Here is a 16,651-nt window from a genome sequence, read left to right as displayed (position 1 = left end):
GAAAAAAAATATACATATAAATGAGGGGAGAGAGAGAGAAAAAGACGACATACTTAGAAAAATTCAAAGAAATCCGCTGAAATTGATGAAAATATACATTTATTTAGAAAATTATGTAGTTTTATGCATTTATATACTTTAACGACAAAAAATGCTAAAATATGCAATTGAATATAATCTGGGCTCTAGTGATTACATTGCTTCTTGCGACAGAGCTTGAATGTCTCACGATTTGTCCAGTTTCTCTAATGGAGTCCAGGCAGAAATAAGATCTGGCTTGAACAGTCCCCAACATTCCAAAAACCTTAGTCGGCACATGAACTTCCCCAGCGTAACTTTCGTTACTTAAACTGTTCCGTTTGGGTACATAGGATTTTACGGTGACTTTTAAGCATATGGCAATGCTGTTAACTTTTTTTTTTTTAAATGGGAGCCATAAAAATAGTAACTGAAATTAGCAACGAGTATAAACGAGGGTTTAATAACATTGTGGTCTATGAGAGCTGGAAGGGTCTGAAGAAAAATGACGACTTAACGAGGTTTTACTGTATATTGAGATTGCAATCTTGGAGTTTATTTGTGGCAATTAACTCTTGGTTTTAAACAAGTAAAATAATATTGAAGAGCTCGTATACAGTGAATCCCGCTCTTGAAATGTTTTCAAAAACTTGTCATGAAAAACATTGTAGGCGGGAAAAACACTTTAAACAGGAAATTTCGATAATGTTAATGAAAGTTCAGACTATGAGAATAAGTTGTACCAAGCGAGAAAACTTTCTAAGTGGGAACTTTTAAACGAAATATACAGTAGTAATTTTAAATTAATCTACATTTTCAAATACAGTTCTAACGCGCTTCAGAATGTTTTTATTTATTTTTTTGAATCACGGTACCTGAATCCTTTACATCTATTAATTCACATTAAACAAAAATAACAATAAAAAATTTGAAAAATAATCAAAGCCATCGAATTGCAACATATATTTGATAAAGATATGATGAAACGTTTTAAAAGTATGACAAAATTGTATATCTGTTCAATGTGGTTCGAGCCACAATGAAGTGTAAGCAAGCTGACCACGTTATTATTAATCTATAAATTTTTTCAAACTAATTAAAATGCAATTATCTCTCAATATATTGTGTTTAATTACTAGAGCCAAGAAATTCAAGCAAAATGCCATAAATGCATTTTTATAACATACACTGCTCAAAACAATTAGGGGAGCAAGCAAAAAAGTGAAGAGAACCGTGCGAGACAGCCACGTATTGGCATACAATGGATAGTACACGCGTATCAATGCGCAATACAGAAAAAGCTTTAATTCTTTGAAAATATGGAAAAAACATGAAAAGATGATTTAGGGCAACAATTTGGTTACATGTAAACGATAAAAAAAAGTACTGTTTAGACATGATGCGTGAGTTTTAATAGGGCGTGTGGTCTCCTCGAACAGCTAAGACTGCTGCACACCTGTTTGCCATGGATGCGATGAGGTTATCGATCAGACTTTGGGGAATACTGTTCCACTCCTCAAGAAGTGCAATCTGCAAGTCTCGGACAGTAACAGGCAGCCTTGGTCGCACAGCAATGCGTTGAATCCTCAAGTCACCTTGTCTCAAAAAAAAATACTGCGCAATCGAATTTCACAGTTACGGCAGTAAAACAGACGTTTCTGCAACATCCCGATTTCTGCCCTCATCTCCTTTTTCTGGTTTTTGACGTCATGAACTTTGATTTGCATATGAAGTTTTCTTCCGTTTCCTGCTAGGCTTTAAATTATGGATGATTCGTTTTATGTTACTTATCGGTATACATCTTTGCGTAATTTTGTTAAAACCATGTGCTCCCCTAATTGTTTTGAGCAGTGTAGTTTCAAGTTTATTGGTGCATTTTAGAGGAAATAATATGCAAAAATTGGATATTTTGAGCATTGAAAACAAAAGAAATGGTTTTTTTTTTTTTAATTTCAATTCTCAATATTCATTTTCATCAGAAAGTCTCACCCCCATTTAAACCAGGATTGTAAAAAAAACTCAGTCGGACAGATTTTTCTTAAAAACGCGGGTTTTTTGGGCAAAATGGGAAAAATTGAATTTCCTATTTCCCCCACAACCTCAAAATATCTAACTTAAACATGCATGTACATCCTTCATGTGTACATCTTAAATTATGTCTAAATGCACATTTTTGTTGCACATTAAACTATGTATTTGATTAATAAAATTGACCATACAACAAGCGAATGAACCACTTCACTTACAACCTGGGCAGGTTTTTTGTGCAAAATAGGAAGAAAATTTAATTTCTTTTTTCCACAACCTTTAAATATGTAACTTAAAAATGTGTGTGTAGGCCTACATCATTTATGTGTACATCTTTTATATTATGTTAAATACACATTTTTGGTGCAAGTCAAACTATGTATTTGATTAATTGACCATACAACAAGGTTGTTGTAATTGTACACACAAAAAAACACACATTTCTGCATAATTGTATCTGAACCTTGAGTTGTATGCAGAATATCTGCAAGAAAATTGTTTGTGGTAAAATAAATGAATTTGGATAATGAAAATTCTGAGAAATCAGGATGGTGCCTGAATTTTTTTCCTCCAAATTTTTCAAACCTTGTAAAAAAATGTATTCAAAAGTGTCCCGACATCAAATATAAAACCTTTTGCTCTGTAACCAGAACCATAAAGTTTTAATAGCTAAAGTCACATGCTTTTTCTTGAGTTCCTTACTGTCTAAGAATAACTGTTTCATTAAATTCTGAAATATTTTTAAAAAAACAGAAATAATAAAAAAATCTGGTTAAAAGAAAGAGATGGCAGCCATTCTGAAAGATTCATTACTCTCTGGAAGTTTTCCATTTTTCCAAATTAGCCAATTTTGGGAACTTAGAAATATAGAATAACTTGAATTATCATTAAATACTAATGTCAATAACATTATTGTATATTACTATAGCACTGTGGTGGTCGAGTGGTCATAGTGACGGATTCACATCGCGAGGATTTGGATTCGAACCCCACCGGCACCACAGTGGTGGTCGACTGAAGTTGGTTTTCTGTGGTTCCCAACTTCAAGGCGTGAATGTGAGCCGATCTCCCCGTTAAAAAGTCTCGCCACAGAGAGCAACAGGCCTACAGCATTACAAATATTCAATCATTACACTTCACTCACAATTGGAAGTATAGATGGCACAGCACTGAAATATCAGACAACACCAGCTACACACTCAGACTGTTAGGTGCACTCACTTTGTTCCAGACTCTGCCACGAAAACTGGGCTGGAAGAGATCTCAGCAATGGATAAGGCCCTGGCGTTCATTCATTCATATATATTACTATCACTTTATACAAGACAACCTGTCATGTATAGCAACAGACCTGTGCCTTCATCTGGCTGACGATTTTAACAGGCCACAATTTTCGGGGTAGGGCTTATATTATCAGCATCTTGAAAAAAATCAAGTTAAGGCTTATTTTCCAGTTAGGTCTTATTTTCAGAGAAAACGATACTTTTTGTTCTGTTTCACTTGGTGTTAGTTACCAATGTTCAATTAAAGAACCCCACATGGTTATTTTCTTTTCATTATGAGCTAATATTATTTTTCTCTTGATATTTCAGTTATGAAAGTCTCATGTACCTGTATAAAACATACAAAAAATAACAAACATCTAAATATTTTTTGAATGAGTGTTTCTTGCAACATTTTAATATGTGAATCTCGTACCTAAAATGCTTATATAAAAAAAGGTAGAAGAGAATTATAAGAAAGTGTTAGTGATTCCAGGAAATTATAATTTTTGCTTCCAAAAAATCATTTAAAAATACGTCAAAATATACATATTCTAAACACTGCACTATCCAGTAATTTTTGGAATACATAAACTAATCTTAAAATAAAATTTTAACCTGAAAGCAACACATTTTCTTCAAAAACAATTTTCTCCCAAAAAAAACCCTATTTATCCAAAAATACCAGGATTTCTTACACTAAAAAACCCAGCCCGTGGGCAAAATGGGTATCTACCCGAGGAGCAAATTGGACAATCCTGATTTAAACACTGATGATGATCTGAGATATTGGGAACTTGGTGGTGCCATGAGTTAACTTTACTTTGACCAAATGGTGTTAGCCATGGCTCCCACAAGGGTGGGGCTGACAGGGCTCCAGCCCTGGGATCCAAGAAAATTACCATCTGTTTTTTTTTTGCTATATACAGTATATACTCTTATACAAGCCAACCCCCCCCCCCCCACCACACACACAACACACTTCAGGACCACTAAAACCGCAATAAATTGAAAACCTGTGTATAAGCCGACCCCAAAAAAATTGTGCATTTTAGAGAAAAAAAAATCTTATATTTTCATGCAAAATGAATAGCTTGCGGAAATTTACAATAGAAAATGATTCAAACTTTTTAATATGTTTCTTCTGAGTCTCCAAGCTCATCGTAATCCATCAGATCATCATGGGGGTGTGCAGCATCTTCATTTTTACCTGGGCTGTCATTGCCATTGTCACTTTCAAAGAGGATACCATCTTCAGTTCCGTCCATCGCATTACTGATGCAACACTTTTTGAAGGATCGGATGATAATTTCGACGGAAACAGATTTCCACGCCTCATGTATCCATTGGCACACTACGCCAATGTCAGGTTTCTTCAAGGCACCACTTTTTATAGTTTCTTCATCATCAGAACTAATCCATTCGATCCACAAATTCCTCAGTCTTTGAGAGGCTTGTTGACGCTCACATCTAAAGGCTGTACAATAAATGTTAGCCCATCCAGTATAAAAGCCAATGATGTTTTCAATTTCTTTGCCTCTGCTTTGACATTATCGGTTCTATGGGATTTAAACATATCCCATACCAATAATCTCCAAAGCAGAATGTTAAGCACTGTTCTGCGACGAGCCCTCAACTGACTGGAGATGTTCTGCGGTAAAAATCCCCATACATGTAATAGTTTTTTTTTCACTTTTTCTTAAAATTCTTCCAAATTGTTCTGCCATGTACGTCGCAGATTTTGGCACATTCTGCTTTGGGACCAATAATGCCGGTTTCTCAAACACTGCTACAAAAATGACTACTGATTGCCGGGGGCGATATTATCTCATCAAAAACTGACCAGAGTATAAGCAAACCCACCCACCCACTTGAGGAATGAATTTTTCCACACAAAAAAAAAAAAACTCTGCTTATACATGAGTATATATGGTATTCACTGTAACAGGCAGTGCCGTCTTAACATAGGCCCACCCGGGCAGGGCCCGGGGCCTCACAAAAAAAAATCAGATCTAGTTGAAATTTTCGAGACTAAGCATGTAAATTTGTCTGGTGGGCCTCAGAAAAATCACTTGGCCCGGGGACCTATGATGTTCTTAAGACGGCCTGGTAACAGGGCCCATATAAAGTTTGACTTAGGGACCCCCAAAGATCCCAGCCTTAAGATGTTTCACTTGCCCAAAAGAAATGAATTTATTGCATGAAAAAAAACAATACAATCATCCTGGGGGCACTCAGTTGGAACCCTGTCAGCCCCCACTCATGTGGAAGCCATGATGGGTGTTAGTTCTAGTTTTTCAGATGTATGTAACCCATGCTTGAAAAGAAGAAAATTAGAAATTTTTGCTCCTCCACATGCTTTACATTACAGGTCTTGTGTATCAGGCATTGGACTACATTTTATCCATGAAGCAGAATGTTTTGCATTGTTCTGCAATGGCTGATTGGAAATGTTCTGCAGTAAAAATTCTCATAATAGTGTTTTCTGTACTTTTTCTTTAAATTCTTTCAGATTGTTCTGTAGTAGCACTGATTGTTCTAAAACGTATGTCGCAGATTTCAGCATATTCTGCTTTAGCACATTTTAAATGTATAGCTGATCGAAGACTGTTCTAAGAGGTCATCAGATGATGTCTTGAACTCACCCAAGGCAAAGTAGGAGAAGACGGCTCCGGGAATCCATGTTGTTTTGTTTTTACACCACAAATGAACTGCCAACAGCCATGGCTATTTATTTTACATAGTCTACATACTTTTTGGTATTCGATAAAATGGACCAGAGTCGCCCGCAGGGTGTGCAACAGATGTGGCCACCAAGGGCTCTGTGCTTGGACGAGTCCCGCATATGTGGGAATATAAAAATAATTCTATTTTACTATAATAGCTATGTTTCAACTATAGAAATAATAGTGATTATTCCAAATAATACATCAGATGAAAGAATTATTCAGAACTCTATCCTATTATCCATCGATTTATTTTAGGATTGAAATCAATTTAACTTGGATAATAATACAGAATTATAAACTTGTTGAAACACACGGATTAAGTGCAACCAATTTCAGTTAGTTTTTGGACCCCCTTAATACCTTAGTTTTTACTTATATTTCCTTCCATAAATGATGACTTTTTTTAGTGCCTATTTTAGGTATCCTTAGTCTTTCCGCCTGCCTATTTAGACCATTTGTAGTGCCTAAACTTTCAGGCTTTTTTTATTACAATCCTAACTATCAACATGTTCCTGAAATTAATAAAAAGTTCTTCCTGAACGACTTTTCCCTCTTCAAAATTTATGTTCATAATTCGAAAAGTTTGTTAGTCAAAGAATACAATTTTTTTTGGAGGGACCACAAAAATTTTTTTGCACCAGGCCACGAAATTTCTTAGCCCGGCCCTGCCATTATGGTAGGTTTCACTGTAAACGGATGAGCACCACATAGAAAAGTTTAGGTGCGAATGCGAATTTTTTTTCCGACCTCTCTGGTCTAAATTATCACTGGCCAGCTTTGTCGTTTTAATTGAGATAATTTAGATCTCCAGACCAACCGTGTGACCACCCCCGATAATTTAAACCGTCAAACAGAGCGCGGGGGGTCAAAATCGGTCTAAATTATCGGGGGAACAGAGCGGGGGGGGGGGGTCACGGTTTGTCTGAAGATCTAAATTATCGGAATTACAACGACAAAGCTAGCCAGTGATTTAAAAAATAGTAATCCGCGAAAACAAAAACAGTAGTTAATAACTCACTGCTTGCGTTACGTCCATCATAACCATCTCTTCTTGAGAGTTACCCACGTGTTGCTGGGCACAACCATCCAAAATGCTCATAAAGCCTCGTGCGAGGAGATAAAATAGAGGGGAATCCTGCAAATGACATCATCATCACTTCACTGATAACACAATCCTCCTCCTCTTATCTTATCATTCTGATTGGTGATGAAAGAACTCCAAAGAAATATGAAAAAAATTAAATCGCTCCTATTCCGATTTTTTCTTTCTACCTAGCAATAAGCTAGAATAACAATTCGATATTTTTCATACATCACTTGACTCTTAATCGAACACTCAATTAATATATTTTGAGGAAAACATTTATTTTTTAATCCGCAATGCCCTTCACAAATAAAAATTACTTTTCTAAAACTGCAAGTCGTCACCCGATCATGGGAAATGTTAATGATTTGGTTATCTCGAAATTATTTGTGGGAGAACGGATTGATGCATTCAAGATTCAGTAACAGTGTTCGGGGACGAAAATGAATCATTCAAACTTATGGCTACCGACCTGTTTGTAAGCACACGAAGCACTGTTAAAGATTCCAATTATACAGGATTCTCAGTACAATGTTGAAGATGACTTGCGTCAAAGCGTATTGATGTACTCCAAAGCAGGATTTCCGCGTTTCAAATTAACCTACTGCTGCATGTAAATACTCAACTTACGATTTTTTTTCTACAACTGCTCGTACGAGAAATTTTTCTTTTTATCCCAAATGAAATAGTTGTTGCATCATATGTGACCATATGTTCCGTTTTTGAAGTTATAGAGCCTTTTTTGCATAGACGTCATAATCAGCATCACTTTGACCAGAACTAAGGCGACTTGACACTTATTCTAGTGGCTATAACCAGAACCAGAATTTTACGGTGATGCCTGGCCCTTAATGCGGGCCATAAGTCACCATACGGGCTGGGGCCCCTTGAGGACCCCCGGTGAAGAGAAAGAAGAGAGTAATGCTTGTGTGAGTGCATGTATGAATTAGGAAAGTTTGTCAAAATCGGGATTTTTTAAGTTTAAATGGTTCCTCGATTTACATTTAAATCAAATTTATGACTGGTAAAATGCCGGTACTGCCTCACGCGATTAGTATTATTATTAGCTTCTGCTGTGAAGAAAATCTGTCGGGAAACGTCTTGATCTGCTCGTCTCGTATTAGATCACTTCAAAGCGCCGTTAACATGGAAAATAGAAAAAGCGGGTTTAAAATTCGCTTCAAGAATTTTCACCACAATGACTGTTCTTCATTTTCCCTCACGAAGGGAAAAAAAATCGTCAAGCGGGTGCCCTCCCAATGCTACCGTAATAATTGCAAATGTGAACGGGACTTGAGGGGCAGACACAGGATGATCCCCATAGAAATCAGTGGTAAAACTGCCGATTTTAGCGTAGAAATGCGGAAATTTAGTTTGGTTTCTGCACCACTCCAATAATTTAAGAAATTTAATTCTTGATTTTTGAAAAATTGAGTTCGCTTAGTTATACGAAGTCGAGAAAATTAAATATAAAATAATTAACCGGACCCTACTTTTGAGTTGGATATTCAGGATTTCAACTTTTTAGTTATACCTCCTCAAGTACGAGAACGAAAATTAATGTCTCCGCATTCTATTTTAATCCTCAACTGCATCAATCCATATAGTTTAGGATATTTTGAAATTAATTATGCTCCCATAAATTACATTGAAGAAATTCCGCAGCTTTAATTTTTGAAGCAAAAGCAGGCAGATCAATAACTTGAATCTCAAGAAAATTTTCGAAATGTATAGCACCCATCAAAAAGAAAAGATACATTTTTACTTTTCTTTAATTTAGATTTGTTTCTTTCATAAGTCGCTCAGGAAGTCGCCATATTGGTTGCCTTGTATGTCCCTCAAGAAAGAGGGAAATATCACGTGATCCAAAAAACCTCAGAGCCGTGTAATAATATTCAGTCAAGCCATAGAAACCAATGTTAAAATTGCCGATAACTGTAGAAATGCGGAAATTTGATGGGATTTTCTGGCATATCAATAATTTTGAAAATTGAATCCTTGGTTTTCGAAATATTGAGTGCACTATGAAGCCCAGAAAATTAAGAATAAAACAATTAGCGGGACTTACATATGAGTTGGAATATCCGTGCAATAACATTGATTTCAACTTTCTATTTATACCTTCTCAAGTGTGAAAATGAAAATTTGTCTCCGTATTGTCTTTAATATTCATCTGCATCAATTTATATCAGTTATAAATTACATTGAAGAAATTCCGCTACTTTAATTGAAGCATTTTTGATTCAGAATATAAAACAATTAATTTCTACATTTCTTTAATCAAGATTTGTTTCTTTCCAGAGCTGCGCAGGAAGTCGCCACGATGTTCAACTTGAATATGGTTTTGTATGTCCCTCAAACACTTCACAAGAGCGAAATATCCTCGATAGAAATATCACGTAATCCAAAAAGCCACATGTTTATTCATACTATTTGACCATATTTTCCCAAGAAAAATATGGAAATTTGGATTCAGATAAAGGAAGTCACCTAAAAAATGATGCCAAACATAAGCAAAGCAGCTAATTGCTAAAATCACCGAAAAAATCCTAATAATGGGAAATGAAGCATCGCTTCAAACATAACCCCTCTATAGTATATTTATGGTGTGAGAAAATATAAAGAAAAAATAAATTTGTATAAAAATCATTCCGGGCTGGAGCCGTCAATCCCCATCCTTGTGGGGGTCATGACGATGACTACTAACTGAACCATACATGCACCTCATCCGCATTCCTCTGTGGAATTTCTAATGAATTGGTACATGTCGTAATTCTTAAATTTTCATTTCTCTTCCAGTGTGGGAGATAGCTGGCAACACTTCCGATACATAACGCATCAGACATATATATCAACAACCCCTGCGCGGTGTATAAATACGGCATATACAAATCCGATGGAAATTCTCAAAAGCAAAAAGGTTCACAAAGTGCAAATGCGATCTAATAGTAGTCAATGCTGTGCTTGCGGTCTCCCGTTAGAAAAAGTTTCTTCGCAGACCATCAACATTATACAGTCAAACCTCGTTAATGAGTCACTCTTGGGAGAGCAAAAATATGACTTAGTAAGCGGAGTGAGCCATAGCTGTGCCAATTCCTGCCTGAGGACAATTGGGACTTTCAAAACGTGACCCGTTAAGCGGAGTGACGTGTTAACCAGGTGACGCACTAACGAGGTTTGACTGTACTTACATCACGTGGAAATTCAGGTCTTTGTCATTTCCATTTCAAAATATGGAAGACAAATAAGAGCACCATAAAAAATCATAACTCTAACAACATAAATACGCTAGGGCCATATATGTACACACACAGTACGTTTCTGCGTGTTAGAAATTTCCCAGAGGAAATATTTACGAAGTGCATGTAGTAAGCAGCAATTAATGCTGCTCTAACATGCCAAGGAAAGAAACAAATTTTAGTTAAGGACACTGGCAGGATAAGTAGGGCGGGGCAGTTACGGAGAATCGATTTCATTGCATTCTCAATCGGACTGAAGCAGCGATGCTCATACTATATTTATAAAATTTGGCAACTTGTATGAATACGTAATCGTAATGCCTTAATGCGTATTTCGTTCTTGAGAATGAAATTTCTTTAGATAGGAAGAAACGAAAATACGGGAAACAAGGATTGATGTCGAATAAAAATTATCGATGGTCGCGGCGGAGTTTTTATCTCTAAAACATCAAGACGGTGGCGATACGTTGTTTGGGTGGTGGTAAAGGTCAGTTCAAGATGGTCACCTGATATTAGAAGAATGCCTTAAATAGAAATTTCGTTTGTGCATTTCTCCCCTTTTTGATACAATCGAAGATCAACCAACTCGATGATTGAATTTGGAGAAAAATCGCCTTCACATTCAAATGCATTTAGCAATTCATTTTGATGACTTATCTAACGTCGCACGCGCATCTTTCACCAAAATAAATGATGGTAGTTGTATTTTTTAGGACGATATATAGATTATCTTCTGTGTTTCGCAAGTAATTTGTGCTCGGAACGAAAACGTACACACAACATCCATCCATCAGTAGTGGCGTCGTAGCCGAGGTTGCCGACCTAGTAGCAGTAGTATGGAGTATATAGCAGTGCTTCAGTATTTTGTAGCGCCGGATTGAGAACCCCCGCTCTCCCACAGAGAATTAATTAATAAATCAAAATTTCATAAAAGTAATGTCAAGCAGCCAAAGGTCTAAAACAGTGGTCTTCAAACGCCGCACTATAGGGAATTTTCTGTCGTAACGCGAAACATTTCGTCCAGTTCATGTAGCTGCTACATAATTTTGGATTTAACAACTTATATTGTCTATTTTTATTTGTCTGGTGGCTGCAATAGTCGTTATTTTTAAATCTTCAGATAAAGTTAGGGTCTAAGAACAGAAAATGTTAAGTTTTAATAAACATTTTATATAACGAATGGATGGATATATGCTGTATACAAGGTACATAAAGAAACGGGGAGAGGGGTATGGCGAACATTTTACTGGCGAACCGTTAATCCTAGAGGTATACTTCCAGTTAGAATAAGTTTTCAGATAACATGTAGTACTCAGACATGTCATTCATGTTTCAAGGGGTTGCATAATTAATAAAATAAAAAATTAACTTTTTATACAGTCCCCATGTGCCCCAAAACCCAATCAGAAATTTGTTGTCTTATCTCTCCTGATCCCAACGAAAAAAAAAAATTCTAGCAACGGTCAGAAGGTGCCATCCTCAAAAAGTTTTGAAAAAATCACCACTAATTCTACTGATTTCAATATGCACAAAAATATAAAAATATCCGGCAGAATTATTGGAGAATACCGTTTTCCAAATAACCATCGTTTTAGCATGCGCTTGTATGTGAACAGCCGTCGGTGAATACGGCCATTAGAGTGGATTCTTCAGTGATATGTTTGTTGCTTGTTTCTGAGAATACGCAAACGCGGCGAGTCCAAAAGAAATGGGTTTCAATTGTTTTGACAGCCATATGTCCTTTAGAATTTTCCTTCTCCCAATGTTTTTATCGTTATCCGTAAAAGGTAAGAAAGTCCACACATTTGGAGGGAACAGGTGTGCTGATAAAAGAGACATACGGTACACAATAAGTTCTTTTGATCGTTTCCTATGGAATTTTCTTTCGTTGTGATGCTTTGCTTGCTGGCTGTGTCAAATCCGCTGTTCATAATGTCGGCAAAACGAAAAGTGCTTTCTTTAAAAAAAAAATAACTGGAAATTTTGGAAGAATTCAACAAGAATTTTAAATTCATGACGAAAGTCGATCTTGCAAAACAGTTGAATATCCCAGTGGTAACATCTGTATAAAGTACAGAAACAAAATCAAAAACAGTGAAAAATTAAACCAATGAAAACATTATTTTCCAACGTTTAGTTTACAGTGCTGTTTTATTATGAAATTGGAAGTGTTGGGAGGTGTAGATTCTTTTATTTCTGTATACAGTGTGAGTGTGATTCAGAAAGAATCATCTAATTTCAAAATAGTTCTTAGCTTGCAATCGACCATTACTATTATTGTTCATAATACGTAAACATTTTCCAATGAAATATTAGCATATTACTTATCATTCCATGTTTTGCTTTAATTTTGAAATCGGATGTGTGTGCGCGATTTCAAAATTAAAACCATCATTAAAGTCATCCTGTATTGGTTAAAAATAGGATTTGATAAAATTACATTATATGATACATGATTGGTAGTTCAGTTGAGTAAAGATATTTTTTTGTTTTGGCACATTTTTATTTAAGTTGCGAAAAATGAAAATAAATTTTCTATTTTGACGTTTTTATATCGGAGAATCTCTCGCGAACCTGAGAGGTCGTGACCCATCCTTTGGGAGCCATTGCACTAGGGCAAAGTCGTAACAAGGAGTCAAGAAGGGAAAGAAAATTTTATAAGGGTGTTTCCTCTTTATTTTGTTTTCCTCATTAATTACGCCTTAACTAAGGTATAACTAATTCCAGACACAATCTCTTGTCATCAAGGTGACAAGACTCAATTAATCATTTTAATTCGCTGCATGAGATTTTGGAACCATCGATACTTTGAAGGCCATTAACAGCGTGGTTACGCAGAGGTGAAACAAAGTTTTTGATGTTGAGTAGTTTTCAAGTTTCCGATGTGCGTAGTTCTTAAAATATTATTATTTATTTAGATCTTTTCCGATTATGCTTGGAACAAATATGAACTTTTTTTTTTCCTTTCTAGAGTCTGCCTCGTGTCATTTTCAGTTAAGTAGGGACACAAACACACATTCTCTTGCTTTTTTAGTTTTTGGAAACGAACGGCTTCCTTATTTGGTGGCGATCCGCGAGTTGGAACCTTGAGAGTTCGGTCCGTTGGGGGCTGGCACATCAATAATGGCATCCTAATATGGAATGCGGGTAGAGATAAAATAGAAAGGTAGACTCAGATTACCTTCGGCCTTATCTCATCTAAACGAGGTTTAAAGCTTTTATCAGTCGTTCACGCCACTTTCTTAACAGCACGGACGACGACGACAAGCGGATCAAAAAAACAGATGTTGTTTTCTTCGACTAGAAAGAACGAGGTATCGAAATCACGTGACATAAAATTTCGATATCATTTCTGCAGATATTTCGCCTTGACCATATATTGTGGAGAAAGCACATATTATATCAAAATGTGTCAAGCAATCGAAAAAAGCAACTGAACACGTGATACGTACTGTAAATGTAGCCAACGGCCTCCATGCAAAGCCAAATTTTTTTTTAAATATTCTTTTTAGTTTAAAACCAACAATAACTCCAAGGTTATGTGCTTACTGCCAAAGCCCGAAGTGGCCGGAGATTCCTGGCTAAAGATCGATATGCTGAAGACGGTCCGGTAGGCACCAAATCAATTTTTTTTTCATTGCCAACGTTTAATAAATATGGCAATATACACGGTGCATAGATAAAAGGGCGCATGACTCTTTACTGGCGAACCGTTGATACTAAAGGCACACTACCAATTAGAAAAATTACCCAAATAACGTGCAGTACTCAGATACGTCATCCATGTTTCAAGGTATTGTATAGTTATTAGAATAAAGAACTTTTTATGTCTTCCCAGTATGCCAAACAAAAAAAAAGGAATTAGAATGTTGTTACCCTATCTCTCCTGATGCTAACTAAAAAAATTCCACGTTTCTAAGTAATTTACTGAAATATTCGAATTTGCGAAACGGAGGGAGGAAAGTTGGAATAAAACAGCATTAAATGGCGGGAAAACGGTTTTGTCGCATTTAACTCTGTCTTTTCCCAAATCTCCCGTTTTTCGAATTAAAATCTCTCAGCGAATGTTGCAGTAGTTATAAACGTGCAACTTTTTTAGTTGGCCTCAGGAGAGGCTAGGCAACAACTTTCTAATTGGGTAGGACAGGGTGACCATATAAAAAGTTAATTTTTATATTTTAATAACTATACAATCCCTTTCACCATGAACGACATAGCTGAGTACTACATGCTATTTGAACACTTTTTCCGATTGAAAGTTTGCCTCTAGGACCAACGGTTCATCTGTAAAGCATCATACACTCTGTTACCTATGCAGTCTGCATGGTAGCTGTATATTCAATACATAGCTCCATGTGACGAGAGAAAAAACAAAGTGATAAAATATCGACATAGTTTTTTTTGTCAAATTTTGAAGAAAAAAATGATTACCGCATCGTGATTTGATGGATTGCTATAGCTAACGTGGACATAATTATCACGAAAATTACGCCAACTTGGGAATGAATGCATGAACTCACCCTGTCCCACCTCTAAGGGTATTCAAGTAAACATCATAAACCGGACGGCACCATCCTACTCATTACAGATCTAACTGGGCAAAACGGGAACAATTGCCCTCCCCACCCCCCGGCTTTGAAAAACACACTAGAAATGGTACACACTCACACATATATATACATACATATATATATATATATATATATATATATATATGTACATTTCGAAAACAAAGCAGCATGACTTAGTTTTGTAACCTTTTGGTGAATTTTACTTTCATATATTTTACAAATATATATACATACAATTGAGAGTATGTGTTCTTTTTCCCCTTCCCCCCGAAAAAAGTTGAAATGACGGGCCTGGACAGCATCCAGAACGAATTAAACGATTTTAAATTTTAACCTAAGTTTCGGCTAATGAATGGGATCCCGGGACGAATTTTTTTTCCGTTAGTTGGAATATCACTGTACTAAGTAACATACGCAGGCTTTCCTCTATTTTTACTGCAACAGCAAGCCATAATCAGTGTCGTCCTAAGGCCCGGCCCGGATCCCTCACAAAAATGAGATCTGGTTGAAATTTTCGAGACCTTGCCAAGTAGGGCCTCAGGAAAATGACTTGGCCCGGGGGCCCATGATGTTCTTAAGACGGCCCTGGCCATAATCTCGGCTCAAATGAGGGGGTCCCCCATGACTGTACTGTTTTAGTATAACAGTTGCTGCGTTCACTACAATTGCAATACCATGAGCAGAATTAATTTCATGTTTTTTCTATTGTCAGTGAATAAATGGGAAAACGTCAGTAATTTAGGAAGCAATCACGCGACACTAGGAACTCCAGATAAGCCTGCGTTTTTTTGTCTTCGTAAACGCAACAACCAACAAAACTACGTTATCGGTCAAGGATAAAGAAAGTACATTCACTCTCTGGCGTCAGATCGTCTAAGTTTTATTTAGTTTCGTGACAGCCAGTTCTTTTGATTTTTGAAAAGATTTTCAAGTAAAAAATTTTAGTAAACGAGGGCTTCTTTTTTCCCCATTCAATGCTTATTCACCGCTTCCCAAAGCTGTTTAACAAAGAATCTTTTTTAAAAATGTTTGTCAGAGGCGCCGCGGAGTGGTGACCCTGAAAAAGATTGGAGGGACACCAGAGAACCCCTGTTTGAAGCGTCCATAAAATTTCGACAACCATTGGTTTTTTTTTCGTTTGACTAGAAAACCAAAAAAAAAAAATTCAACTTAGAGCAGTCAGGACGCTGTGGTGGTCGAGGGGTCATAGCATCGCAAGGACCCAGGTTCGAACCCTACCGTCGCCACAGTTGTGGTCGGTTGAAGTTGGTTTTCTGTGGTTCCAAACTTTGTAGTGCGAAAGCGAGCAGATCTTCCCGTTAAAAAGTCTCCCCACAGAGAGCAAGAGGCCTGCAACGATACAAATATTCAATCCTCACACTTCACTCATATTTAGAAAAATTTATGCCAGATAGCAGCATTACACATAACAAGCACTACATAGAAACAAACTTCACATCAGGTTCCCAACACCTGCACGCACATTCCAACGTGTAACAGTTTGGTAGAAGTTCCGCAGAGGAATATGGACGAGGTGCATGTGTGGTTTAGCAGTAATATTACAGTCATACCTCGGCTAACGAAGATAATTCGTTTAAGAATCACGTTCGTTGATCGAAACGCAATTTCGCATAGGTTTCTATAGAAAATTGTGACTTGGTCAGCTCATTTCTGTATCTGATACATGCAGATGGAATAGATAAGACTCCTAGAATCACCT

At 36.6% G+C, this 16,651-nt stretch overlaps 1 protein-coding gene across 1 annotated transcript in view; it reads right to left on the bottom strand.

The window, feature by feature from the left end:
* The window catches only part of LOC149070965 (mitochondrial glycine transporter A-like), a 70,059-nt gene extending 62,319 nt beyond the window's left edge, over positions 1-7,740 (bottom strand). The window contains exons 1-2 of the mRNA XM_089248338.1: positions 7,594-7,740; positions 7,056-7,172 (exon numbers count right to left, since the gene is read on the bottom strand). Coding sequence (XP_089104464.1) covers positions 7,056-7,136 — 81 coding nt within the window. The 5' untranslated portion in view covers positions 7,137-7,172; positions 7,594-7,740. The remainder of the gene's footprint in view (positions 1-7,055; positions 7,173-7,593) is intronic.
* Between the last annotated feature and the right edge of the window lie 8,911 nt (positions 7,741-16,651).

This window comes from Pholcus phalangioides, unplaced genomic scaffold, assembly GCF_987345545.1.
Source record: "Pholcus phalangioides strain wild (caught in Gottingen) unplaced genomic scaffold, Ppha-v1.0 ptg000020l_1, whole genome shotgun sequence".
NCBI lineage: Eukaryota > Metazoa > Arthropoda > Arachnida > Araneae > Pholcidae > Pholcus > Pholcus phalangioides.
The sequence above is the reverse complement of the archived record's forward strand: the minus strand, read 5'-3'. Positions and strand labels throughout refer to the sequence as shown.